This window comes from Rutilus rutilus (assembly GCF_951802725.1).
Source record: "Rutilus rutilus genome assembly, chromosome: 17".
In the NCBI taxonomy this organism is placed as follows: domain Eukaryota; kingdom Metazoa; phylum Chordata; class Actinopteri; order Cypriniformes; family Leuciscidae; genus Rutilus; species Rutilus rutilus.
The window spans coordinates 29703747-29730678 of record NC_140230.1 but is presented as its reverse complement, the minus strand read 5'-3'; the positions used below and the strand labels follow the sequence as shown (position 1 = coordinate 29730678).

The window sequence follows — 26932 nt, the reverse complement described above, 5'->3', positions numbered from 1 at the left end:
AATAAATCATATAAAAGACCGGAACACACGCCTCTAGGAACCAACTGTGCAGTTCGTGCGAACGGGGGGACAAATATGTGGTAGCACAATGGAGAGCAGCATGGACAGCTTAAAAAGTGTCAGAAGATCTAAAGAGGAGAAAAAACTGCTTCGAAGGCAAATTAAAACCAGTCACACATTACTGAAACACGAGGGCATAAACACAGTGTCACATCCCACAAAGGTACCTACGAAGTTTCTTTTGCCGAATTGTCAGAAAGATATCGATTCAGACAGTCAGGAACATAGTTTAAATGTACTGCTGCTAGATTCCTGTCATTATGTATATAATATTTCTGAATACTAATTTTACAGTGTATACATATATAAGCTGTTTGTTACTACTTCTTTTCAACGAATGCAGTAAAATTAGGATATGAGATATAAATGATTTGTTGACTTCTCCAGTCAAGTCACCAACAATGATAGTAAACCACATTGAATAAAGGGCTAAGTTACGTGTCTTTGCGTATAACATGGATACAAATAAGATGCCAAGCTTAACTAAAGAGGTCATAGCAGATTGAGTGGTCAATAATTTACCATTTTATGTTCACATTAACAGTGATCTTGATGATGCCTCTCAAATGGTGAAATATGCAGTGCATTGCTTTGCATAAATTACCCACAAAATCAGTCAATAATATGTTCACGAATAAAGTTCTCAACAATGTTTACGAATGTCTGTTTTGTAGCATCTGGTGGTGTCTAATGGAGGTCTGGGGAATGGAGTGAGCCGAGAGTCGCTGCTGGAGGTTCTTAAAGAGGGAGGAACTGTTGAGTCGCTCCTCACCCCTCCAGCGAAACCTTATGCATTTGTAACATATTCATCAATTGAAGCATGCCAGAATGCATATACACATCTCAATGGACGAGCACTGCAGTGTCAGGAGCAAAGTGTGACACTTTATTTAAGCTATGTCGAGAAAGGTGCGTTACACAGGTCATATCATCCTTTTCAGTGAGCTGTTCAGTGAACAGTGTTTCTGATGCTTCTCATCTTTGATTGTTTGTCAGTGGACGGTGACCGGAGTGTATCCTGTGCTTTACCTCCTGGTCTGCTGGTGTTGGAGGATTTTGTGTCTCCAGAGGAGGAGCTGCAACTGCTGCATGCTGTTGATTGGACACCGCATACTGATGATGTCACGGGTGAGAGATGCTTGGGGTGCTTCTCAATACTCAAATTGATGCTTCCTCGATTCTTCGCTCCTTAATCTTTGTCATATATTTATCTATAGCAGAGTTATTCCCTTAGATAATATTTTGATGAAGGCAAACCTATTAGTATTAACATGATAGTAATAATAGCATTTTCACTTTATTTTCATATATCAGTGCAGAAAGCTTTGAAACACAGAAGAGTGAAGCATTATGGGTATGAATTTCGGTACGATAATAATAACGTGGACAAAGACCAGCCTTTACCAGGTGGTAAGTATAAAAATTCCACATTTTGATGATAATAAAGTAGTTGCAGATATTCAACAAATTTGGGATTGATACGATTTTGCAATTATATTTTAAAGAAGTATCTTATGTTCACCAAGACTACATTTATTTGATCAAAAATACAGTAAAAACAGTAATTTGTGAAATAGAATTACAATGTAAAACGACTGTTTTCTATTGTAATATATTTTAAAATGAAATTTAGTCCTGTGATGCAAAGCATCATTTTCACCATCATTACTTCAGTCCTCAGTGTCACATGATCCTTCAGAACTTATTCTAATATGCTGATTTGCTGGTCAAGAAATATTACTTATTATTATCAAGGTTTAAAGCAGTTGTGCTGCTTCATTTATTTGTGAAAACTGTGATGCATTTTTTGAGGATTCTTGAATAAAAACTAAGTTCAAAAGAAAAACATTTGAAATTTTGCAACATTATAATCGTCTTTATTGTCTTTTGATATATTAAATGCGTCCTCGCCGAATGAAAGTATTAATATTCTCCAAAGTTTTGAGTGGTAGTATACATATATTTACATATATAATCTAAAATTGAATAGACACCTGTCATTTCAGGCCTGCCGGCGGAATGTGATGCTTTACTACAAAGATGTTTGGCTGATGGCCACATAAGTGTCCTCCCAGACCAGCTCACTGTAAACCAATACCAAAGTGGACAAGGTAGTACATTCATGTATTGACGCACCTGAGGCGAGATTTATGCCTGTTTATAGGAGTAAATGTTATTGTCTGTTGCAGGAATTCCTCCTCATGTGGACACTCACTCTGCATTTGAAGACCCCATTCTTTCCTTGAGTCTCGGTGCAAAGGTATGAATAAATGAAGCAATAAAATGTCAGTTATTATGGATTATGAGTATATGTTTACTTTTTAATTGTTTTCTTTCATTTGTTGACAATACTTTATTCATGTTTTTCATTTACTGATGTATTATGGTGTGATAAAGTGTGGGATTGTGTTCTGTTACACCAGACCTGTTTGTAGCCTTATTGATTGGTTATGGTACAGCAACTTTATTGATTATCTGATTTTCCTTTGTCAAAACAAAGATGGAGATGGAAAATGAACCTCGTGATTTTCCTACATGGATGGATATCTCTGTTTAACATCTATCCTCTGTCTTTCCTCCGATTTTCTTATAGACAGTAATGGACTTTAAACATCCTGACGGACGTTCTGTCGCTGTGGTGCTGCCGGAGCGAAGTCTGCTAGTGATGAAAGGAGAGAGCCGTTATCTGTGGACTCACGGGTGAGAAACTGGAATTTTTTTTATTTTATTTTTTTATCAACCCTCTGTATACACTAAATGCCCAAAAAATATGCAACCAACCAAACACTACAGCCATATGTTCTTTGAATTTTGTATTCTCTTGTATTTTGTTATTATAATATTATTATTTACTTGATAATTATTATTTATTATTTACAAAATATATAACATAATATAATTATAAATTCTTTGTTCTAGGGAGATATGAACATGTTTTGTGTGTGTTTCATGTCAGCATTACACCTCGGAAGTTTGATGTGGTACCAGTGTTGGAGGCTGGAGGGTCAGGGGTCATGACCTCTGACTTGAGTAATCTGACCCTGAGCCGCCGTGGTACCAGGATATCGATGACGTTCCGAAAAATCCGCCATACACCCTGCAACTGTGGTGAGCGTGTGAAGTATTTACTTATGCAAGCTACATTTAAAAAAAAATTCTTATCTAAATACAGTACCATTCAAAAGTTTGGGGTCAGTAAGAGATATATATACAGTGCTCGAAGTGGGGCGGTACTCACCGGTACGCAGTACCGGCACTTCTGCATTTTACTCCAAAGCGTACCTGCACTTTTTCTTGCGTACCGCTACTTCTCGCATGTAGCCGGTACTCTACCACTGACAGAAAAAGCGTCAGTGTCACGCCCATTTCACATATACTCCGTTTGCAATGCGTATGCGGTGCGTATACTACAGCAGTCCAACGATCATTTCTGCACCGAGTCTATTTTCGCTGTGCTGCACGCGCTGAATTAAAGTGACAGCGCATGGTTCGTGGTCAAAATTAACACAGAATATGACATGAAAATGTAGTAATCTCACCATAAATGTATTTTTGTACTTGCAGACTTGGAGTAGTTCCATTTTCACGCATGCCACGCACACACACACACACACACACACACACACACACACACACACACACACACACACACACACATACACAACTTGTTTAAATACATTTATGTTGTTAATAAATATCAATAAATTGTTGTTGTACCAGCAATATCTCCAAGTTTTGTTTTTCACTGTAGAAATCTCAAATGTCATGATTACTTGCCAATGCAAGAGAGTACCGGCACCTTTTCCCCCCACTTCAAGCACTGTATATATATATATATATATATAAAAAAATATATATATTTTTTATTTTTTATGTTTTTTAAAGCTACACTGTGTAATTTAAGTTGATTCTTAGCAAAAACCACTTTGTTCTATCAAAATATGTGCTCATTAATGTGTAATTACTTCCACCAACTAATCAAGTATTCTCGTAAGCGTAGAATCTGCCATTTAGAATACATACGAACGAGTCGCTCGAATGGCGGCAGCCATGTTGTGCCTCCATCTTGAAAATACATTAGCCAAAGAGGGACATACCTGGAAATTCAAGCTTCGCCTTTCGCGTTTTTACACTCAGTGACACCGTGACGAAGGCGAGGGGGAGATTACTCGCGACTGCCGGCAGATTTGAATTAATACGGCCACCGTAGGAGTTAAAACACTTTCGAAATGGGAGGGGCTAGAAAGTAATATTCAGTTGGTAGTCATAAACAATTTCACCGCTAGATGGAAGAAAATCCTACACAGTGTAGCGTTAAAGAAATTTCTTAATAAAATACTTGTATTACATTTGATGTTAACTTTTTTTTTTTTTTATATTGTGGATATGATTCGAAAAGATTAAATTGTCCTAAAAAATAGTCACACTTGTACCCCTTGTGGTCAAAAATGACTGCCATTAAAATTAATAGGATATAATAATAATAAAAAAATGAAAATATAGATAATTTTTGGATATAATCTACAAATCAGCCATGATGCAGAAAAAAGCACACAGCAATCAATTATTAATTGAAAAAATATATATATTTTTTAAATAAAAAAAATGGTATGGATTTATTATTTGTATTGGATTGTTAAAATTGTGGAAACAAATGGGTCATAATTATTGCATACATAGTACTTAGTACAATAAAATACCCCCAAAATATTAATCAAATAAAAAAACAATTGAACAAAAATATATTACATTGATGTTCCTGGAAAATAAAGTTGTATTTGAAGTGTTCGGCCACTTTTGACTGGGAGGAGTATGGTGTGACCCTTAAATGAGAAGCACCAGAGGGTTAAATTGATCGAAAGTGACAGTGAAGACATTTATAATGTGACAAAAGATTTTTTTATTCAAATAAATGCTGTTCTTTTAAAGAACCCTGAAAAAATAGCGTATTAGACTGATTTCTGAAGGATCATGTGACATGTAATAATATTTCACAATATTCCTGTTTTCACTGTATTTTGATCAAATAAATGCAGCCTTGATGAGCATAAGAGACGTCTTTCAAAAAGAATCATATACTGGCCCCAGTTTTTTTTCAATAGTGAATATACATCAAAATCATATGAATGTCTCTTTGCATTTGTATATGTTTGTAGATGTAAAAATGACAAGAATCTGTTTATTTCTTGTTGTAGCCTATCCATCTGCCTGCGATAGCCAGCGGCTGCCCTCTCCACCCACTGTGCCTGTTGCTGAAGGCGATGCCTGTCGTTTGGAGTCACAGTATGTCCATCAGGTCTATGAAGAGATTTCCTCCCACTTCAGCAGCACACGGCACTCACCGTGGCCTCAGGTGCGAGATTTCCTACTGTCCCTGCCACCTGGTGGTGTTCTAGCAGACATCGGATGTGGCAACGGCAAATACCTGGGGATCAACCCTGAAGTGATGTCGGTAAGTAATACAACACAGCAGACTTTCCCGGGAAGTGACATAAACCTGGTCAGACATCTCATGGTTATCACTTACAATCAAAGGTGTAAAGTACAGGTTCAGAAAGTAAAAGTCCTGTTCCGATCACCTGGATTTGCTGATTAGCACAGTTTTTCAGCCTTTTCATGGGTGGAATAAACAAATGGCAGGACTTTTACTTTCTGACCCCTGGACTTTACACCTCTGCTTACAATTAAGATAATTTCTATTACTATAACCCCTTAAAAAATGGAGAACTGTGATGGAGCCTCTATCGTCTGTCCATCTGTAGGTGGGCTGCGACCGCAGTGCTAATCTGGTGCAGATATGCATTGAACGAGGTCATGAGGGATTCGTGTCAGATGCGCTGTCTGTCCCCCTGCGCAGTGGCAGCTGTGATGCCTGCATCTCCATTGCAGTCATTCATCATTTCTCCACACAGGTGAGCAACCTCGCTAATTCAGGGGGGAAACACTTTAAGGGATCATGTTATATTTTTTGTACAATTATAAAAAAAAAAAAATGTTTAAGTGAGACATGATGCTGAACAAACGGCTTGTGTTCTTAGGAGAGAAGACAGGCCGCTGTCAGAGAGCTGATCCGGTTATTAAAGGTGGGAGGAAGAGCTCTGATCTACGTTTGGGCTATGGAGCAGGAATACAATAATCAGAAATCAAAATATCTGAAAGAAAGAACAACTGGAACTAGCATGGAGAATGGCAAGGAGCTTAAAACTGAAGAAAATAAGTCCAACCAACCGGAGGAGCATGATAGGAAAATGAGTTCAGACATGAAACGCACAGAGGACGGTTTTGGGAACGTGACACAACCCAGAATCCACGTCCACACTAACCGCACAGCTTTCCTTTCCCAAGATCTTCTGGTGCCGTGGCACTTAAAAGGGAGTGCGGACAAGAACAAGGGATCAACGAGTAGTAGCACAGATGTCCCCGTGGACAACACAAGCCAGAGGCCCGTATTTCACCGCTATTATCATGTCTTCCAGCAGGGAGAGCTGGAGGAGATGTGTTTTGGTGTGGCAGGTGTTAAAGTGCTTAGGAGCTACCATGATCAGGGTAACTGGTGTGCGGAACTGGAGAAGACACATTATACCTCGTCAAAGGATGATATTGCACAGGAAAAAGTCTAGTTCATTGAATAAATAAAAACATTTAATTTAAAAATGTACATTTTAAAATTGTGTATATTTAATATTTGTTTGCTTCATGCATGCAGTGACCGTTAATAAGACAACTGAAGAATAGTGACTGAATGTTGAGTGTTTTTGTAAAGCAGCACAAAATGTTGCTTTATATGCTTTCTTGTACAAAACCTACCTAAAAGTGATGATACACGGGGCAAGTTTTTGAGAAATGTTGCCGTCAACAGGCAACCAGGTGAGACACGGCACTCGACCGATCTAAAGTATTCAGATAGAAATTTGTTGCCCATTCTCAATGTGAAAGTGCCCAAGCAACATCGATCTGCAACATTGCTCAAAAAAGTTCCCCCATGTATCATCACCTTCAGTTTATTACACTTTGGCAATGGATTAGACAACTCTGTTAACCATGTTAGTGTCAACCTGATCTGGACCGGTTTATGCATTAACAAATTATACAGTAATAAGCATAAGCACTATGACATGGTGAATAAGCACCATAACAAAGTATGAAAATACATTAATATGGCATCCTGTGCGTGTTATTATTGTCCAGTCTTAAAATGCTACATTACAGTTTCCTACAATATGTATACAGGGCTTCTCATCTCTGTCACTACACTACTGTTCAAAAGTTTGGGTTGGGTACGATTTTTAATGTTTTTAAAAGATGTCACTTTGGCTGCTTTTATCTGACCAAAAATACAGTAAAACTAATATTGTAAAATATGACTTTTTTTGTATTTTCAGCATCATTACTCCAGTCTTCAGTGTCACATGATTCCTCAAAAATCATTCTAATATGCTGCTTTGGTCCGCAAGAAAGAAAGAAAAACGTATCAATGTTAAAAAGAGTTTACTATAACATTGAACAGTCCTGCTTAATAAAATTATTAGGTTCTTTCTCAAACGTTTACTGAGCACAAACTTTTGAACAGTAGTGTATACTTGGCCTGAAGAAGTTTGAATCTAGCTTTCAATGAACTGACTGCACTGTTTTTGTAGACCACTAGATGGCGTCGGATCGGAATGTAATGCAGAGGTAAAGGTAGCGCTATGAACTTTCACCTTGAATTTGATGACGAACTTCCTGCATGTTTAAATTTTCGTAACCTAGGTTGACCTGGCGGCCCATTTAATTTATATCCAATTTAAATGTATACCTTTGCGTTTTGTCATAAACTACGGCAGGTCTCACGCATGAAGAAACAGCAGAGAGAGAGGGGGACATAAGGGTCATTTTCACGTTCAGTCTGAACGTTCCCACAAAAATCCTATGGACGTGTGAATATTAGAGCTTACAGTGTGACTAAAAGGTTATGAACAATAGGCACCTATAAATATGTTTGGGGTGAATGTCTTGCGTGGGGGGAGTTGGTCACATTTGTGACCTTGTCTTTTTGTCCCATTGGCACACGACACATTCAGGCCGTTTTAAATGTTACCCTCGGCCTCCATGTAATGGTGATAAAGGAGGATGTATATAAAGACCGGTTTACTTAATCAGTTTCACATCCACTTCACGACCTCCTCTATCATAATATAATGCTTTCCCCCTACACCCCACTATTCTGATGATGCGACTCTTTGAAACAGATATAGAACATAAATAACTTAAATATATAGGCACACACTAACACGTATGTGGGTGAGAGATGCTTTCTGTTTAGTGTCAATAGTCGGTTAATGTGACTAGAATAATACAACGTATTATGTTTTTAGAAGCATGCTTATCGTGACAAAAGTAGCTTGGTGTAATATGCTTTTGCGCTTTTTAAAGCTCATGAAGTCCATAACGAACTTTGCATCAAGTTGTTCGTCTGTAAAGTCGAAAATATTGTGACAAAGGGATGCGCAATTTGCAGAAAATAACATGTTCGTTGTTGTTTGCTGGTTTAAGCTGGTAGTTTGAGGGACACATGCGATCTGGACAGAGTGTTACCAGAGTGTTAACTGTTTTTAAAGTAACGTTAACTTACAGTATGACCTACGAAAATATATACGTGGAAACTTCCCAAATAACGTTAATTCATCACATCATTGTTGTTGTGCTGAATATATAAATATTAAGCTAAATTAAGATAATAAAAAAAAGTTTTCTTAGCCATAGCCATTTATGGTCGCAGATTAGCTCTGTAAGTAAGCTGCTTCACATCTCCACTGCCTCGGCATTGTTCATTTGCCTTGGCACCAATCAACCTATCAATTTCTAATAGCTTGAAACGGGCCAAAAAGGCACTCCAGTGCGCGTTTTCTAAATTATTGTTCCCGTAAAAGCATCGTCTTTCTCCCCTACATAGGCAAATGCCGAGGCAAATCACGCTAACAGCCGCTGGGTGCAGCCCGTTGTCGGGTTTGTTTAGGCGGCCATTTTGTGAACACTGCACACACACTGAAGCGAGCGCGCTTTGTAGCGGGGACGCGCTTTACCGTGCAGACCCTCTCTAAGCGACAAGCAGCCGCGGAGCCGATCCGAGATTAACGGGCAGTGAGGGGGGGTCCCTGGCGAATGCACATCGCTAATTGTAGCGGTGCGACGAAGAAACCCCGGTTTTTAGTTCATTCGTTTTTCTTTCTTTTTCCATTTTCATTTAATCACTCTTCTTCTCACCCCTCCACCCCCTCGCTGCTGCTGCTGCAACACCACCGTGAGCGACCCGCTACTAACGTTATACTGCCGCTGCTGGGCGATGTGATCGCGGTTAGCCTGAGCGCTAGCCGCCGAGACCCACACACCACCACCGTTACTGCCGCGATTTTTTTCTTAACGAGCAGACGGGACACACCACGTCAAGGCGGAATATTGCGGCGGTTGTCACGGTTGCATGTTCTGCTGCTCATCGAACTGGCGGTTGGCCGCGCCGGGGGTTTGAAGACGCTCCTGTCGCGCTCATCTGTGCTTTTGGGGGACTGTGAAAAGAAAGACAAATGTGCTGAAGAGGGCTTGTAGAGCGACGACAAGACGATAGCCTGCGCGTTTCGTCTTTTTTCGGGAGACGATCGCAGCAAGCCGTCCGAAGGGGTGGCGGTTCGGGGGGAGGGGGGTCGTTTTGCCGGTTTTTTCGGTCCGCCCCGGTACCTGTGTGGCGGAGGTTCGGACGGTAGAGGGGGAATACTGGTAATGGCTGCTTCAGGAAGCTGGACACGAAGCTGAGGTAAGACTACAGTTGGTTTCTTTACATGCAGACACACTAGTATCGCCTTTTTAGGGCTCAGCCTGTTCCCTCCTTATTCCTCGCAAGACACCGTGTTCCCGAAGATGCCTGATGCACAGGCCGAGGCTTTGGGCAGGGGAATGGGGAGGGAGTGGGGACATATTCGGCTTGCTACTTCATGTAAACTGGGTCAGATGCAAAAGACCACGGGCAGGTATTTAAACGTTATCCTCCTGTGCCATCCAGAGAGCAGCGGCTCAACTCATGGCAGTCAGGTTGCTTGTCAGTGGATGTGATTTGCAATGATTAAAACCATGCAATATATCTTTCCTGATCTGGTCTGAACCATTTCGAGTGTTAAACCGCTTATTCTGTGATATATGTATACAAAATAAGCATCAGTCAAATCCATTGCATGAACCGCGTTTGCAGCCATGCACCCATGAACATGTTCGATTATGAGACCTTCAATGCATCTCTTGGTTATCGTTTTTCATTACTCAGATTGATGAGTCAGGTTAGCCCATCACGTTTGTTTAGACACCCAGTCGTCATTTAATGGTTGTTTAAAAAAGAAAAAAATCCAAGAGCATCAGTTCGGCCACAATTACATTAATGCAAAACTGCGGTGTTGCATGGGATGCAAATCTTGTGCACAGAATGCTTGAATGCTATCGACATTTGACAGATAATCTTGTTGGTTTTCAACGCATTGGTCAATATATTTACCGTTTCACACAACATACGACCGTCCATAGGTCATATTTTGCGAATAAAACCGCGACTTTATTCCAAGGATCTCTGTATTGTAGGGTGACGTTACAATTTTCTTCATAATGTTCATACGTTCACAAGCATGTTGCTTGGAGGGAGATTTATGGCCGATTCTTATTTCCATCCACCTCTAGAATACATTTGGATGTGGCACATATACCCAAGTCTAGTAGCCCAGTGTGTGGATAAATCTGGATATGCCTACACCCTTCATCTCCATAGCGTTTTCTGCAAGGTTTCTGCTGTGGTGCTGAAGTAGCAATGCCGGTTCAAAATGGACACACTTCTGCTTCTGCTCTTCTTTTGCATGTTGCCATCTCGATCAGCCTTCTTACTGCATCATTATACGTGTCAACTTTAGCAATGGTTTTAAACGTCCATATTGTCACTGTGTTGGTTAGAATTCATGCTTTGCTAATGGATCATGTAGATTTTTCCCAAGAAAAAAAATGGGTGGAATCATTTGGATTTTAGGTGAATCTTGGATTTAGTCAACTTGGAACTAATTTGTATACTATCACCTTTCTAAAGTCTTGGAGGTTTTTGTAATAAAAAAAAGATACCTAATAGGAGATGGTCTTTCTGAGACATCTTTTTAGATGTCCCTAGTGTATCTTTTATCTCTTTTCCCCAAATCATCTATACTGTTTTCATGCATTTCTTGTGCTCTTTTCCAAACATCTGGCTTGAGCATTTATTAATCTACCCTTAGTTTCTATTTATTTTTATGTGTGACCAGCTCTGTTTTTGGATTTCTTTTGGTGTCCGTGGCAGAGTGACACAGGGATGTGAATAGACTAACTTCATTGTACAAAATCTTGCAATGACTGTAAACGTACTGTGGAATTACTTTAAACGGGTCTTTCTTTGGCAGGAAAAAAAAATGAAAACGAATCTCTTCATTTAAATAGATGGGCAATGCTTTTATGTGTTTCATTAGGCTTTTTGTAAAATGGCTTGTTCTCTATAGCTTTTTAACTTTAGAAGTTTTGCAATGACAAGACATCGGGCCAGTTTTACCATGTTGTCTCAAATGGACACAATATTGTGTAATGTGTATAACAGAAACAACTTTCAGGTATATATTCTGTGAAGTTGCTTTGCGGGAAGTTCCTATTGGTTGTTTGACAGGCTTGTAGTTGCTGTTAATGCCACATTTTCTCATTTCTTGTAGCTGACATAAACTAAACTGGGATGGACACAAGCTTGTTAGTCTTTTCAGAGACCACCTGAGGCAGTATTCCCTATTCATCTTGCAACATACTTGTAAATTTGATAGCGCTGGGAGGAGAGGACACACACACACACACACACACTTACAAGTGCAAAGTTTATATACCGTCTCCCTGTTTATGTGTCTCTGACTTCTTTGATGATCAGCATAAGCTACATTTAGGCTCTTCCAAACATTGCAAAGCGCTCTTCTTGCTGTGTAAATTCATGATAAATGCTAGAGTAGGAAAGAGCTGTTTTAGCCCACCTCCCTTTCTGTCCGTCTGTCCCTGTGTGACTTTGCCCTTTCTATCAGGACAAATCCCTTCACTCATCAGATGGCATATAGCCTAACACATCGATTTGGATGTGGCTCTTAACAAGCTTTTCCTCTAAAGCATGGCTTTCATGCGGGGTCAACATGTGGCTGTGTGGAGGATAACAGTGTGAAGTGTGTTCTCCATTGAGATTGTCCAGGCTATTAAAGTGTATCGTAATTTATGTACATCTTGAAATTTTAAACTACACTTGCCCTATTGCTCGTCTAAACTGCCAGATGAGAAAGTGACCACCTGAGTCGAGTTTTTGTATTGCTTTGAATCCATGACCAGAAGTAAGATCCACATCAACATAATTAATTTACATATCAAATTGAGGAATTACAAGGAAATTGCATCAGGAAATGGAGCAGCGTTTACAGCCATCGTCCTAAACGTTAATTGCTTTGTCTTGTAAGGGATCGTAGTTAAAGCCATTAACCACCATTTCGGCAAGCTCATTCAACCTCTGAGTATCATCACTTTGGTGCCCTGCCCATTTGGTAGTAAACGACATTGAGGTGTGTTCATCATTGAACTTACAAATAAAAATGACATTAATGTAAACCAGTCCAAAATAGGCTGCAAAACTAGAGTTTTGTAATTCATGAGATGTCAATGGGCGTAAGTTGAATGGGTCTCTCATGGTGTCATTTGCTAACCGCATGAGTGATGGATTGATTTTTCTTTTTATTGATCACAGTCACATTGCAGGAAGTTAATTCAGGTCTTGTGACCCTGTATTACAGCTAAAGTAAACTTTGCCGCCAAAAAAAGAGAAGACTTCTGGTCAAGAGCATCTTAGCTGGCTTCATGGCTTGCTCCCAGCTTCCTTCCACAAGCTTGTTACTTCCTGTCCCTTTTTAATGGAGTTTTCTTCCTGCTTCCAGTGGCTCATAAATTGGTAATGAAAAGCACACGGTGGCTTTGTAGATGTTGAACTGGCTTGGTGGATACCTAGGGTATGAGAGAGGCTATATAGCTGTAATTTAGTCAGGTGTTGGTGACTTTTGATGGAGATGAAAGTTGGCTCTTAGAGAATTTTCTTACAGAAATCACTCTTATATCCAGACCAACTTGTAATCTCTTTTGCAACAGTATGGATGGCACTTTTTCTCAGTCTGTCTTCGGTATATGGTGCAAGTTGTGATGTGGACACTTTCCGGTAGGGGAAAAATTCAGTGTTTATGTCCTTTACTGTGTCTCAACTCTTTCTTGACCACTGCATGCACATATCAGAGCAGCCTGCCTTGCTGAGGTGTACACCTTAGCAGCAGTAATGTATGTGAGTGAGTCATTCTGGTCTAGTCCCCACCTCTACATGATGCAGTCTTGGTCAGTGTTTGAAGTGAATAAGCCCAGAAACCCTGTAAGTTTCAGCAATGCTCTTCATTGACCAAGTGCAATACGGTTTCCAAATCTAGAAATTCAAGGTGCTGTAGAGTTAAGCCAGTCATTATAGAACATAATTACTAGAGCTTGCTAAAGCACAAACCCTTAACCCCCAGTATTAAAGTAACTCATCCTTTATCGAATGTGATATGGAAATATATTATACCTTAAATCATTTACATTTCGAAGTGTTCTAACTTAAGGTTTTTATACTGACATTGATGTTCTTGAGTCTTATCTTGTCATGGGCCTTATTCACACAGACAACATGGTTTTTATTTCTATATTGAAGAAAATCTATCTGAATAAAATCCATTTTTAAGCAGATTTTCTGATTCACCTTCGTAAATGAATCTATTTTGTTTGGAAGGTACGACAACCAGTGTGTATGTGCTAGGAAAAGCAACTGCAGTCTGAACAGAATGAAATTTGATCTGGCCATATATATCATGGGAACTGTCGTAAAAATAATAATTATAATAATAAATAAAATAGAAAATATAGGCCTATATAGTGCCTTTCCGACGCACTGAATGTAGAACTGAATAGAACAAAAATCACATAAAAATCTGGCCAAATATAAAATGCAATTTGAGTTGTCAGTTTAAGAAAAATGAAATCAGATTTGACCTGCAGTGTGTGAACTTTTGGCTCGGGCCTGCAAGCCATATATAGATGGCACATTCGACTTCTCCAGAAACGTCGGCGCACCAGCCGTCTTGCAACGGTCAGTGTGTCGCCACTCACAGTAAGAATCAATGATGCCACAACATTGCGCAGCTTCTGGTTGTTCGAGATTTAAATTCCCGAAGAAATGGGATAACCTGTCATAGGTGAGAATGTGTTGGTTTGTGTTTTTATATGCATTAACTAGAGATGCACCGATTACAATTTTCTAGGCCGATTCCGATTTCCGATTTTTCACTGAGTTTGACCTGCCGATACCGATTTTAGCCGATTCCGATTTAATTTTTTTCTAACCACTTTACAGCACACACAAATATTTATTTTCCATCTTTTCTTTAACCCTTTCACGCGTAAGTTTAAAATATTCTAACTGACACCCCCACCCCCAGAGTGAGTTTTTTTCGCGAACGTTCCCTTTAATGTTTCCATGGCGACGCGTCACGCGATACACCGCAGCCACAATAAAACTGTATGACAGATGTGTCGCTTTTATTTCACTTTTCCTTTTTTATTCAAAATATTCACAAACTTGCTTACCATGTCATCAACTAGCCTATCTGATATTCCGATTCTCAAATACGTGTAAGTGAGTGGTCGTTTAAAAACCTTTAATCTTGATCTATAATGAGATGGGCAGGACACACCTGTCAGTCGGATTTACAGCACGTGAATTCATCAGTTTCTCCGAAATAAATGCAAGAAAGTGGCCGGTGAACTGAGAAGAATAGAGTAAACTTTATAGTTACTTCCCCTATGTTTGTCTGATATGAATAACACACATGTCGGCAAATTATATTTGAATAGATTGTTATTGCTGCTTCCACAGACATCAGTGTGTGTTTTACAAACTCCAAATGTATTGTTTTAATCGTGCTTATGTGTATTTAAATATCTGAAACCTAAAATAAACATTATGAGGTTGAAAACACTGCTTAGTTGTGCCATAACAGCGCTGAACGCGTCCGACTCTGGCTCAGCGCCAGGCAGCCAACGCGCGAAAGCACAGTTTGAATCTGGCAGTTATGCGACGTCACTGAACATCTATGTGGCACCGCACCGTACTCTCATGGGCACAGACATACACATCTCATATATGAGACCGTACCGCTCAAAAGGTTAATCATGCGGCGCCCGAGTGCATTTGACCGGCATAAAATCGGCATATGTCAGACTGACCGGCCGGTAGCCGGTCATGGCCGATCACGTGAAAATCGGCCAATTCCGGTCATCTGCCGATCAATCGGTGCATCTCTAGCATTAACTCAATATTACATGTTTTTACAATGATACTTTGAGTGTTTTTACTTTTACTATGGTAACTTTTTAATGTCGTGTTAGCTGATGCCTTCGTATTGTATTAAATCCTATGAAAATCATCTGTTGCTGAAGTCTATTGCAGATACAGATATGCATACGTTGGTTGCAGACGCACAGTCAACTTGTTCTCGAGTGTTCACGGACTGGCTTTAACCGTTCCAACATGGCGGACGGCTTACGTATAGCCTAGCCGCCCATAGAAACAGCCGATAGTGAGGCATACCATCCACCTAGCAATGCCATAACAACCACTAAGAGAACACCCTAACAACTGCATAGCAACATGCTAAAAATGATTTAGAACGCTTTTAGCAACTCCCTAGCATCATGGCTGCAAGTATTGCACTTACATTTTGTGTTCACACACACCATCAGATTATCTAGTTAGACATCCTCAAAAGTTTTCTGACAACATAAGGGGCTTTTGCACCAGAGGGACATTTTGATAGTTCCTATACATTTTGCTAGAAGTTCCTGCTTTTTGGATTGGTCACAGCGCAGGAACTGGGAACAATTTTAGTTTTAGGAATGCCTTATTGGGGGGGACCAGATTAGCTCCTACTTCAGAGTAGTTTTTTTTTTTTTTAACCAAGCACAATAGGAACTATGGAAGTGTACATTGATTGACCAAACACATGCCACACGAAACAAAGGCACCCACCATTTTTAAAAAGTCGTGAAAACACACAGTTAACATATACTTACTCCATGAACATGTAAAACAGTGATAGATGGACCGACGCTGAAGTCCAGGGAGATTTAGTCTCTTAGCCCTCTTTTTTGCTCTTTCAAACACATAACTTATACGTCTACGTTCCATCTCCGTTATCACGAAACCCACGGCACACAACAAAAACACAGCTCCGATCACGCCGTCCTCCATCCTCCAGTTGTTGACGTTGTTAAATGCTGCGCTTAAATGACGTCGCTGTCGCCCGGCTTACGTCACTTCAGAGTTCCTACCAGGAAAATGGCCCTAGGGGAAAATGTAGTTCTCGGGGGACCACCCTAGTGGCGAGTTCATATAACTGAGTTCCTATAACTATCCGTAGCGAAAGCCCCTTTATACTATTTTCCAGAAGGAGTCAGGCTATCAATGAATATCCGAGAGCAGTATTTGTGGAAGCAAACCTTAAGTAGCTGAACCTTTCTGCTGTAATTTAAGCATTGTGTTTGCATTGTGTGCAATTGAGTTATTGTGATGCATGTGTGTGTTTGATCAGTATGATGTCTCTCTGAATGCATGTCTGCTTTAGCATCCTCTTTGCATGTGTGTGATAAGAAGGAGCTGCTCATCTTCATGGTGATCTTTTTTCCCTCTCAGCATCCCTGCCTTGCTGACCTGCTTAACGCAGCTCTGAGATGGAGAGAGAGTGAGGGTGAATGAGTTTAAACATATGGAGGAGTGAGTCTGGAAGATGGGAAAGGTAACATGGAGGTAGAATAAACTGGGAGAGAAGAGATCTTGATAAATCAAGATAAATGGATCTCCTATTCAGTCGAAAGACAAAAAAGAAAGGTGTAAAGATGGATGTGTGTGTGTATGTGTGTCAGAGAGAGAGAGCGAGAAAGTCATTGGTGGAGCCGGATGGGATAAAGATGTTATGAGCTGCTCCCAAAATAGACTTTTCTTCATCATTTTAGTAATCTTTATCCATCCCGTGCAAATCCCTGCACCATGAGAGAATAGTCATTTAAAGTCAAGTGCATGACATGACCACAACATGGAATTCATTTGCAAGTTCCCAAGGTGAAAAAGACATGATTTTATTGTGTTGTTTATTAAAACTGAATTTAGATCAAACTATTCTTTTTGCTATTTTATTTATAACAAAACTTAAAAGGTGATGGTGAGAAGAGGGAGAATTGGGACAGGGTGTGTGTGATTCAAACCTGCATCTCTTGCTTGAGCACCATTGCTTCACATGTAGCATGTGTTATGATAGGCCTCAGGTCTGGCTTTTATACGTTTGCCTAATTGTAATACTTTATTTTTACCTATGAAGTCAGGGATAGTTAAAAAATAAAGTTTGCATACATTTTCAATACAACATTTGCTGTCAACTTGTTTAGAAAAGAGACAACAGACTAGCTAAAAACTCCTAATACGGGTAGACTGATGTATAATCCACTAGTTGGGTTATTTGACTAATATTTGAAATTATCGACTGATAACTGTGCCTCATTGGCCAATCAATATAGCCTAGTATCTGCTCTGAAATTGAACATCAATAGCCTTGTAGATAATGCACATTTTCAGAGTAAATATTGTAAAATAAATAACTGATTTTATTTTGAACTGATTCATTTGATGAATTTGAAATCATATCAGCCACTGGCCATTAATTAATAGGACAATTAACAGACACATACACTACCATTCAGTCAAGAAATTAATATTTGATTCAGAAAGATGCATTAAATTGATTAAAAGTGATAGTAAAGAGATTTACACCGCTACAAAAGATTTCATTTTGAACTTTCTATTCATCAAAGAATTGATAATTGCTAATAATACGAAATTGTTTTTTGAGCAGCAAATCAGCATATTACAATGATTTCTGAAAGTTGTCATGTATCTCTCTCTAGGCAGATACTAGTTGAATTGCAAAAAAGACAGTTTGATTAGGAGTTTGATGAACTGGGTAACTTGAGCTACGCTATATGCAGCTATAGCTTAGTAATTGTATTTATTTTTGTGATGAGGCCTGTGTTTTATATTGCCACACCCTGTTGCTATGATTTAATTCACCATGGGATCGGGTTTAATAGTACTCCATTTACTGCAGACTTGTCCAGAAAGTTAGAAGTTAAGCCTTCTGGACCAAATCTATGGTGATCTAACAACTGTCACAATAGAGCATTGTCGAAATGCCTGTTTTTAAATACAGACACTTTGTTTTAGTTCATATTTGAGTATGATAAGGCTTTATCTCGCTATTAGTGCACTAATGAGAGAATATTGTGTTTGTTATGGCCAGTTTTTGGAATGAATAAGTTGTAAATCTCACTTGCTCTTCCTCTCTCGTACACAGACTTTAGGAATGGCATGGCAGCACTCAATAGGCTTGCGTGTTGTTGAATATGGGATGTATTTACATGGCCCATGTCTCTATGGATACGGTGACGTGGGGGTAGTGCGGGGCAGAACAGTATAGGATCCTCATCAGGGACATTGCTGGGTCACTCTCTCTTCAAAGGGAGATGAAAGTGGGTCAGGGCTGGGGGAAGAGATGAGAGGAGAAGGAAGGAAATCAGGAGCAACTGAGAACATGCCACACAGCTTTATTTTAGTCTGTTGCACCAGTGTTGATTAGTCAAACTTGTTTAGCGCTTATTCTGTAATTATGTCAGGACGTAGAATCAGTTTGTATCACTTGATGGGGTGACCGTAGTCCTGGGTCCACGGTTAAAGGGTTAGTTCACCCCACTCCCACCCAAAAAATGTAATCAGTTATTCGCCCTCATGTCGTTTCTAAACTGTAATTCTTTTGTTCATCTTCGAAACACAAATTTCTAGATAAAATCTCAGAGAAATCTTTCTGTCCCTCCATTGACAGTTCACGCAGCCACCACTTCGACGCTTCAAAAAGTTCATAAAGAGATCATAAAACTGATCCATATGAATTGAGCGGTTTATTCCAGATTTTCTGAAGAGACCGTATTTATGTTTATGACCGGCTTTTATTAATGTATAAACATTGATCAGCCAACATAAACAGAAGCTCAATCGAACCTGTTTGATGTTTAAGAACAGACCTCTTGCTGAAGCTCAAACGTGCTGCGTAACACGAGAACGAACCTCATTGGTTCTCACACATCAAGCAAACATACTTGAGCTTCCGTTTACCAACTTATTGTGCGAGTTGATTAATGTTTATATGTGAAGAAAGGCCTAAATTCAATCTGTCCATCATGTAAAGCGATCGTGTCTCTTCAGAAAGTTTGGACTAAACCGCTCATGTGGATTAGTTTTACAATCTCTTTATGCACTTTTAAAAGCGTCAAATTGTCAGTTGCGTTGCTGTCAATGGAGGGACGGAAATCTCTCAGATTTTATTAAAATATCTTCATTTGTGTTTCGAAGATGAGCGAAAGCCTTACGGGTTTGGAACGAAAAGAGAGCGAGTAATTGGTGACAGGATTTTACCACAATTTAAAGGGATAGTTCACCCAAAAATGAAATGAAAATTCTCTCATTTACTCACCCTCGTGTTGTTCCAAGTCAATAGGTCCAATGTTGTTCATCATGGTGAGTAAATCATAACAGAATTATCTTTTTTTTTTTGTGAACTAGCACTTTGATACTCTTTACAGCCCTACATACAGTCTACTACACAACTCTTGCATACAGTGACTGTGACGTTCGCCATCAGGTTGGCCACCATCTTATCCAGCGCTCTTTTTAGACCGCTTTGCCAAAGATAGAAATGTTAGATGTTGCAAACACATTGGTGATACAGCAATTCAGAAACTTTGCTTAATTTGTATTTCAGGAAAAGCTGTTGTTGGAAACCCTAAGGTGATTGGACACAGGGTTGTGGTGATCCTAGTCGCAAACGCTGGCCTACCTATAGACGACATCCATCCGAATTGGCCTATATTACCCATACTGCATAAACGGGTTCCACAAATTGTCAAATTTGTCAGTCTGCTTCATCACTTGAATGCAAGAGGCTGGCTGTTTGTGCACATGCATGCATTTCTAGATGTGCACATGTGCCCGTCCTTAAACATCTGTATGTGCGTCATGGTAGCCTATATATTTGAAACATGCCTGTTTTAAAGCCCATGGTTAGTAAACTGCATGTGTCCATGTAAAAGGCCCTGTTGTCACCGTGGGAGTGTGAGACTGCTTCATGCACTGACTGTGACAGCCAAAGTGCCTGTCTGTGTGCCTGCATGCCTGCACACACCCCTTGCCAGGCTCCATGACTGCTCTAAGCTGGCACAGCAAGAATTAAATAGCCAGAGCTTCTAGAGATTATGCCTGGCTTAACAGAAGCTTAATCACATCGTATGTGCAGTAAAGGAGGAATAGAACAGACAGTGGAGGAAGAAGAAGAAGAAGAAGAGGAGAGGTGGCAGAGGGGCGCTAGGTGTTCACGTGGACCAAGGTCTAAGAATTGCGGTTTTGAAAGTTCCAATTTTAGGGGTATGTTTGATCCAAAAAGGAGCATTGTGGATGTTAGCTGTCTACCTTTATTATTCTTGCATGTTCAGAAGCACTGCTCTTGAAAACCACCTGTGCAAGAACTAAAGAAATCTTTGAACTTGATGCTTTCAAACTGTTTCAGCTACCAATGACTATTGGATCTTTTTTTTTATAATACATGAATGTATGCATAGTAGATGGATATTACCCAAAACAAGCTATCTAGACTGGAAGAGTTTAACTTACCATTAGCAAACAATTTTACTTTTATAATGTTAGCTAATGCAGATGTTACTATATCATATGCGAATGTAAGTTTGCTAAAACAATAAATGCTATTTGGCTGTTTATCAGCATAATTTCACCCATGATACCTAGCATGTGACGTTAGCAGAAAAGGACTGTAATTTCAGAGGTGGAGAGTGTAATAACATTTATATATATATATATATATATATATATATATATATCAGGGATGGAAATTAGCACCCGCCACCGGCCAAATGCGGGTGATTTTGTGTTGTGGCGGGTAAACTCGCTTCACCTACCGGCCACCGTGGCGGGTAAATAAAAATATACTGTTTCACACAGACGGCGGACACTTTTAGAGGACATAAGTGTACGCTGAAATAAAGTCTTTCACCTCAGAAAAACGGACTTTCTTGTCACGTCAGCCGTTATCCTGTTCTCGTAGCGAACACTCTTCAATTGCACGCGCAAATGGCGGCGCGCGCTGTGTATCGCCTCACTGTATATAAAGTGCAAAATAAACTACGAGCATGCAACGCCGTTACGTTGTATAAATTACACAAAATAAAAGTAATGCAGGGATGATTTTCATACTATTCACCAGGAGCAGTTTCCATGGTTCATTAACAGTTATTGTTAATATTGTGTATTCACCATGGTAACTGTCGTTTCCATATTAACCCCAAAATGCCACTTTATTTTTCTTTGTGTTATTTTTTATATTTTTAAATGACTCCAGTGGCTCATACCAACATTGTATTAACAAAAACTAGTTTGGGACTGCTATTTAATAGCTTTAGCATAGGCCTAATGTTTATTTATTAGTACTAGTCTTTACTATTAGTCATATTCTTACAATTTATGTTAAGTAAAGGGGGACAGTACTTGTGTGTGTGGAAATAGTCGGTTTCAATAAAACTACTTGTGACGTCATATTTGACTTTGACTGAACATTTGCTCTCACTTTGCGGAAAAAATATCGGGATATATATCGTATATCGATATTCAGCCTAAATAATCGGGATATGACTTTTGGTCCATATCGCCCAGCCCTAGTTTCATTGTTGGGACTAAAAACCTAAAACTGGAAGCCATAAAAGACCACGAATCATTCAAATGCCACATCCAGGTAAAAAAGAGAAATATATATAAGAGAGAAAGAGAAAATGTCAGTATTTCTTTGAGACTTGAGATTAAATAAACTGCATAAGTATTGTAGATCTTGTAGTATTAATTTTCACATGCAGTTACACATTGTCGGTTAAAAACAAGAAAGTGGCTGGTAAAAACATTGAGTGGCTGGTAGATTTTGAAATCCACCAGCCACAGTGGCCGGTGGACAAAAAAGTTAATTTCCATCCCTGAGATATATATATATATATATATATATATATATATATATGTTTTGATTAAATGTTGAACGTTAACATGTTTAACATACTTTTTTTACATACAAATTACTTTAACATACTTTGTATAACATATTATGCACATGTTTGTTTTAATCAGTGTCACTTTTCTTAAGAGCATATTGAGATGCTGATCAGGACTGTTTGAAATTGGTTCTATTTATTTTTGTGGATGGTATTTAGTTATTGACCATCCACAAATTGCTACAATTTGTACATCCACATTAGCTACAATTGCTAATTCATATTTTATTAAAATAGCAAAAAATAAATAAAATATTTTAGCCTTTGTACTTTCAACTGCTTTGTCTTTCATCAAATGTGAGCAACCAAGCCTTTGTGGGGTTTGAACAATGTTCTCAATGTAATTTGCTTAAATTACATTTAATAATTTTTTCAAACCTCCCAAAGAAAGATAATTTTTTTTTTATTCCAGCACCGAATGTGGGCATTTTGTATTAACTAGTGTGACTGGGAAAAAGTACAACTCCAGATGGCAAGAGAACTTGGAAGGGATCAGAAATCACCCTAGACTTTACAGTGATGTGAGGAATGATTGTTAAAGCCGTTTATTGAGTGTAAACCTTTTGATCAAGTACGTAACAGGCCAATTGAACAGTGATGTCTTTATGTTAAGTAGGGCGATATGATACCCTGATATCTGTTTTTGGATGCTACCCTGAAACTTGTCAAGAGACATATCAATTACTTATTTTGTTACCCTAACGGTTTGTTTTGCTTTGCAAATTACGTTGAATAAATGTGTCGAACCTCCCAAAGATTTGGCTGCTTATGTGTGAACATGAGGTGAAAGACAAAGCAGTTGAACTTGTATAGGTTTTTTTTTTTTTTTTTCGAAATGTTCAAGTTGGGCATAATTTCCACTCAAATAGATTGTCTATATCTGCACTCATGCCTTGCAATGGGGAGAGATATGTGATGTGTTTTAGATTGATTTGTTTTAATGGGTTTGTCCTTTGACAAATCTAATGGCCTTAGTTTATTCCAGTCCTGCCATTAGATCACGTTCATCAAAGTACTGAGCTGCTATTTTTGGTTCTGTAAACCTTGATGCTACATAGTCTAAAAAGAAACAGACAAAAATACTTTGTTTACATATTATTGCCATAAGAGATTTTAAGTCTATTTGTGAATCGGAGTACAGGAAACTTTGAGAAGTTTGGCCTGTGTTCATTTGTTCTCGGGTGATGCAAAGTTTAGCAATCTTGCATACTCCACCTTAAACTTTGTTACAGACCTTATCAAAACTTTTTAGTGCTCATTTTTTTTCTGTTCTTCCTTTTAAAGACTTTTGGAAATCCAAATTCTGCATTGAAAACATGCTCTCTTAGGTAAACATCAAAATTGTGTGTGTGTGTGTGCATGTGGAAGTTTTTTAGAAACAAGGTAGTGGTTGAAAACAATATCCAACCCGTCCTTGATTCACGGATTTACCAGATTCACCAAGTGCTGATCTAAAAAGGCTTTTCTCTCCCACTGCCAATGCTTCCTCTCCCTTCGTGCAGTGACTTGGCTTGGCCACTAGAGGCAGCAGAGGAGGGACCACCAGTAACTTCTCAATTATCACAGCCCCATGTATGCTTTTCTCTTTTAATCCCTGGTAAAGCATTGATATCAGCAGTTATGTAGGTTTACAAAAAAAATGTATTCATTTTTTAAAATTCTGTAATACGTATGTGTTGCTGCTTATTGTTATGTCACCCCAAGGCTTCCAGTGGCACTGTAGGAATGACCCATGAGCAACCTGATCACTCTTATGAACTTTCCCTGAACTCTAGAAACACTAATGCATACATTAAAGCAGTTTACTCTTTGTGAAAAAAAAAAAAACACCCACATAAAAAAAAAAAAGTAGATTAATTGCACTAAAAAGGATGATACTGGTGTGACCTGGGCTACAGCGCCCTCGCTGTTTCTCTCATTGAGTGTCTGTGTGACTGTTATGTGTGGTTTTCAGGTGAAAGGTCGCACTGTGGAAGGGAGGGCAGGGTGGGGGGAAGGCTCATCAGGGATTAACAGTGGGGATTCTCCTGCGTCTCGCTCCACGAAAGGGTCAGGCGTAAGTGCACTGACACGTGTGGACAGATACTGTCAAGCTTTGTCTCTTCCTGATCATTGTGTCCCATGTATTATTACCAGAACATATTTAATAATTTAGCATGTTGTGATGTAATAATCACTTCATCATTATGTTTTTAAGACTATAAAGCCATTGAAATAAACTCTTTTTTTCCCCGTTATTCATTGAGTGTGTTCAAATATTAGGCTATATTACTGAAGTTACAAAATGTATATGTATATTACATATATTATACACGCGCACACACACCTTTTTCAAGTAATATAATATCTAATGTAAAGGAAAAGTCAACCTGTCATTATCACAAAATAAACCTATATCTAATACTATATCATCTAGTATGATCAGGGCCTATTTTGAGATAATGACTGGCTAACTTTACGTTATCTGGCTTATTACACACAACTACTTTGTTAATTAATCAATATTATTATTATTAATAAATAAATGCATGGAGAGAAGTTTATATAATAAAATAATCTTATTTGTATAGAGTGCAGAGAGCATTTACATGACAACTTTGTAGGAAACTGTTTTCCCGGATTGATTGAACAGTTGTGCAGTGATGCCCTGGATGACTGGATGATTTCTGCAACTGACCAATCAGAATCAAGTATTCCAGAAAGCTGTGTAATAAATATACTATCCAAAAACTGTCTAACATATGCTACTGTTCAAAAGTTTGGGATCAGAGATTTGTTAATGTTTTTGAAAGAAGTATTTTGTGCTCACCAAGACTACATTTATGTGATCAAAAATACAGGGTTGTGAAATATTACAGTTGACTATAACTGCTTTCTATTGTAATACATTTGTAAAAGGTATTTTTTCCTGTGATTGCAAAGCTGAATTTTCATCATCATTACTTCAGTCTTCAGTGTCACATGTCAGTGTCACAGTGTCTTCATTCTAATATGCTGATTTGGTGCTTTCTTATTATTATTGAAAACAGTTGCTTCATATTTTTGTGGAAACCATGATACATTTGTTCAGGATTCTTTGATGAATAAAGTTAAAAAGAACAGCATTTTTGTAAACTAAATGTTTGAAATATATATATTTTTTGTAACATTAGAAATATATACTATCACGTTTGATCAATTTAATGCACCCTTTCTGAATAAAAGTATTCATTTCATTTTCAAAAAAACGTATGACCACAAACTTTTCAACGGTAGTGTACATGATGCTCTGTTTTTGTAAATATGTCCGTAAAAAAAAAAAAGTTGAAGATTAAGTCTAACATTGTTTTTTTGTAGTTATGCAAGTATTTTGATTCCTAAAGTTGTGACAGCTCAGCTATGACTTAAAAGTGATTTTGAAATGCTGGTGCCATGGCCTAAGTGTTGGACATCTTTATCGTTCGTGTCCACAACTGTTCAAGCATGGCTCCTCATGCAACCTATTTATGGATGAAACTTCAAACTTCTGTAATGGTAAACTTGAACCTAACCCATCTTAGGTTTCTTGGCAGAACTTCCACGGCACTAGCAACATTGGGCCATTTTTGTCGCAGGTAACACAAGTGTAATGAGGACAACTGTTCTGTTTGGAAACAAGTTTTTTACAGCTTCAAATTCTGTGCATGTGCTTTTATACCATGCTATTTGAGTGACATACATAAACCACTGAATTACCGAGCGCAACAAAGAGGTCTATCTCACTTACAACTTGTAGATTCACTGAAAAACTAAATAAAAACTTTGTTTAATATTAAGATAGTTTATATTTAAACGTTTATTGTCATTTTGTTTGCCATTTGAATGGCACAGGGCACTTTACAATAAATATTGCTAAGACCCTATAGCTAGATGTCCTGTTCCCCACCTGTTTTAAGTGTTCGTTCTATAATTGGCATGTTTTGTTTTACTGCTCTTGGATATATGGAATAGAGGTGGGTCCAAAGAAGGCACACACTTTAGGTGGCTATTTTAAATATTTAGGGACTAAGAGGTCAGGTTTACTCTGTTGTAAATATCTCACTGTTGGTAGACGAGCTATTTGCCAATGGGAAGTGTTTGCTGGGAGTGCTGTGATGTATATCTGGCCATTCTGCCTGTCAATAAGGAGGTTGAAAATAAAGCACTGAAAAGTATATGATTTGTTTTGGTCAGCATGCCGTCCTCATCTTCTGCTCCTATAAAGCCCATTTTGTTGCCTTATTTAACTTGCATGTGTCCAAACAGACAGATGTAACTCTGTAATGCACACTTTAAAATCGAGAAGAAGAAAAAAACATCTCTGGCGTGAGCAGAGCTGAAACACAACCCCGGCAACCTCCCCGCAGTGTAATTGTAATTCGCTGCTGTGTTACCCCGCCGTTCCTTTTGCGCTTGCTAGCTTCTTCAGTGAAGTTCGACTACCGTATCTTCCCACTGCATCATGTTTACCTAGCAACACGCATCACCCGCTGCCGGCCCTCCCATTGGTCATTTCAAAACGCACCCGGGACCAATGGCAGGGCTGTTACCA

At 38.8% G+C, this 26932-nt stretch overlaps 2 protein-coding genes across 3 annotated transcripts in view; both read left to right on the top strand.

Moving 5' to 3' along the window:
* Positions 1 to 45: 45 nt before the first annotated feature.
* Positions 46 to 6794, top strand: alkbh8 (alkB homolog 8, tRNA methyltransferase). The gene is made up of 11 exons (XM_084385929.1): positions 46 to 223; positions 735 to 969; positions 1057 to 1188; positions 1375 to 1470; positions 2067 to 2171; positions 2250 to 2320; positions 2654 to 2760; positions 3017 to 3168; positions 5256 to 5512; positions 5823 to 5972; positions 6099 to 6794. The coding sequence occupies exons 1-11, from the start codon at positions 89 to 91 to the stop codon at positions 6678 to 6680; spliced, it is 2022 nt and encodes a 673-aa protein (XP_084242055.1). The 5' UTR covers positions 46 to 88; the 3' UTR covers positions 6681 to 6794.
* A 2287-nt stretch (positions 6795 to 9081) lies between these two features.
* dyrk1b (dual-specificity tyrosine-(Y)-phosphorylation regulated kinase 1B) overlaps positions 9082 to 26932 on the top strand; it is a 41370-nt gene continuing 23519 nt past the window's right edge. For both annotated transcript variants that reach the window (XM_084435518.1, XM_084435519.1), the window contains exon 1: positions 9082 to 9847. The gene's annotated coding sequence lies outside the window, so the exon portion shown is untranslated. The remainder of the gene's footprint in view (positions 9848 to 26932) is intronic.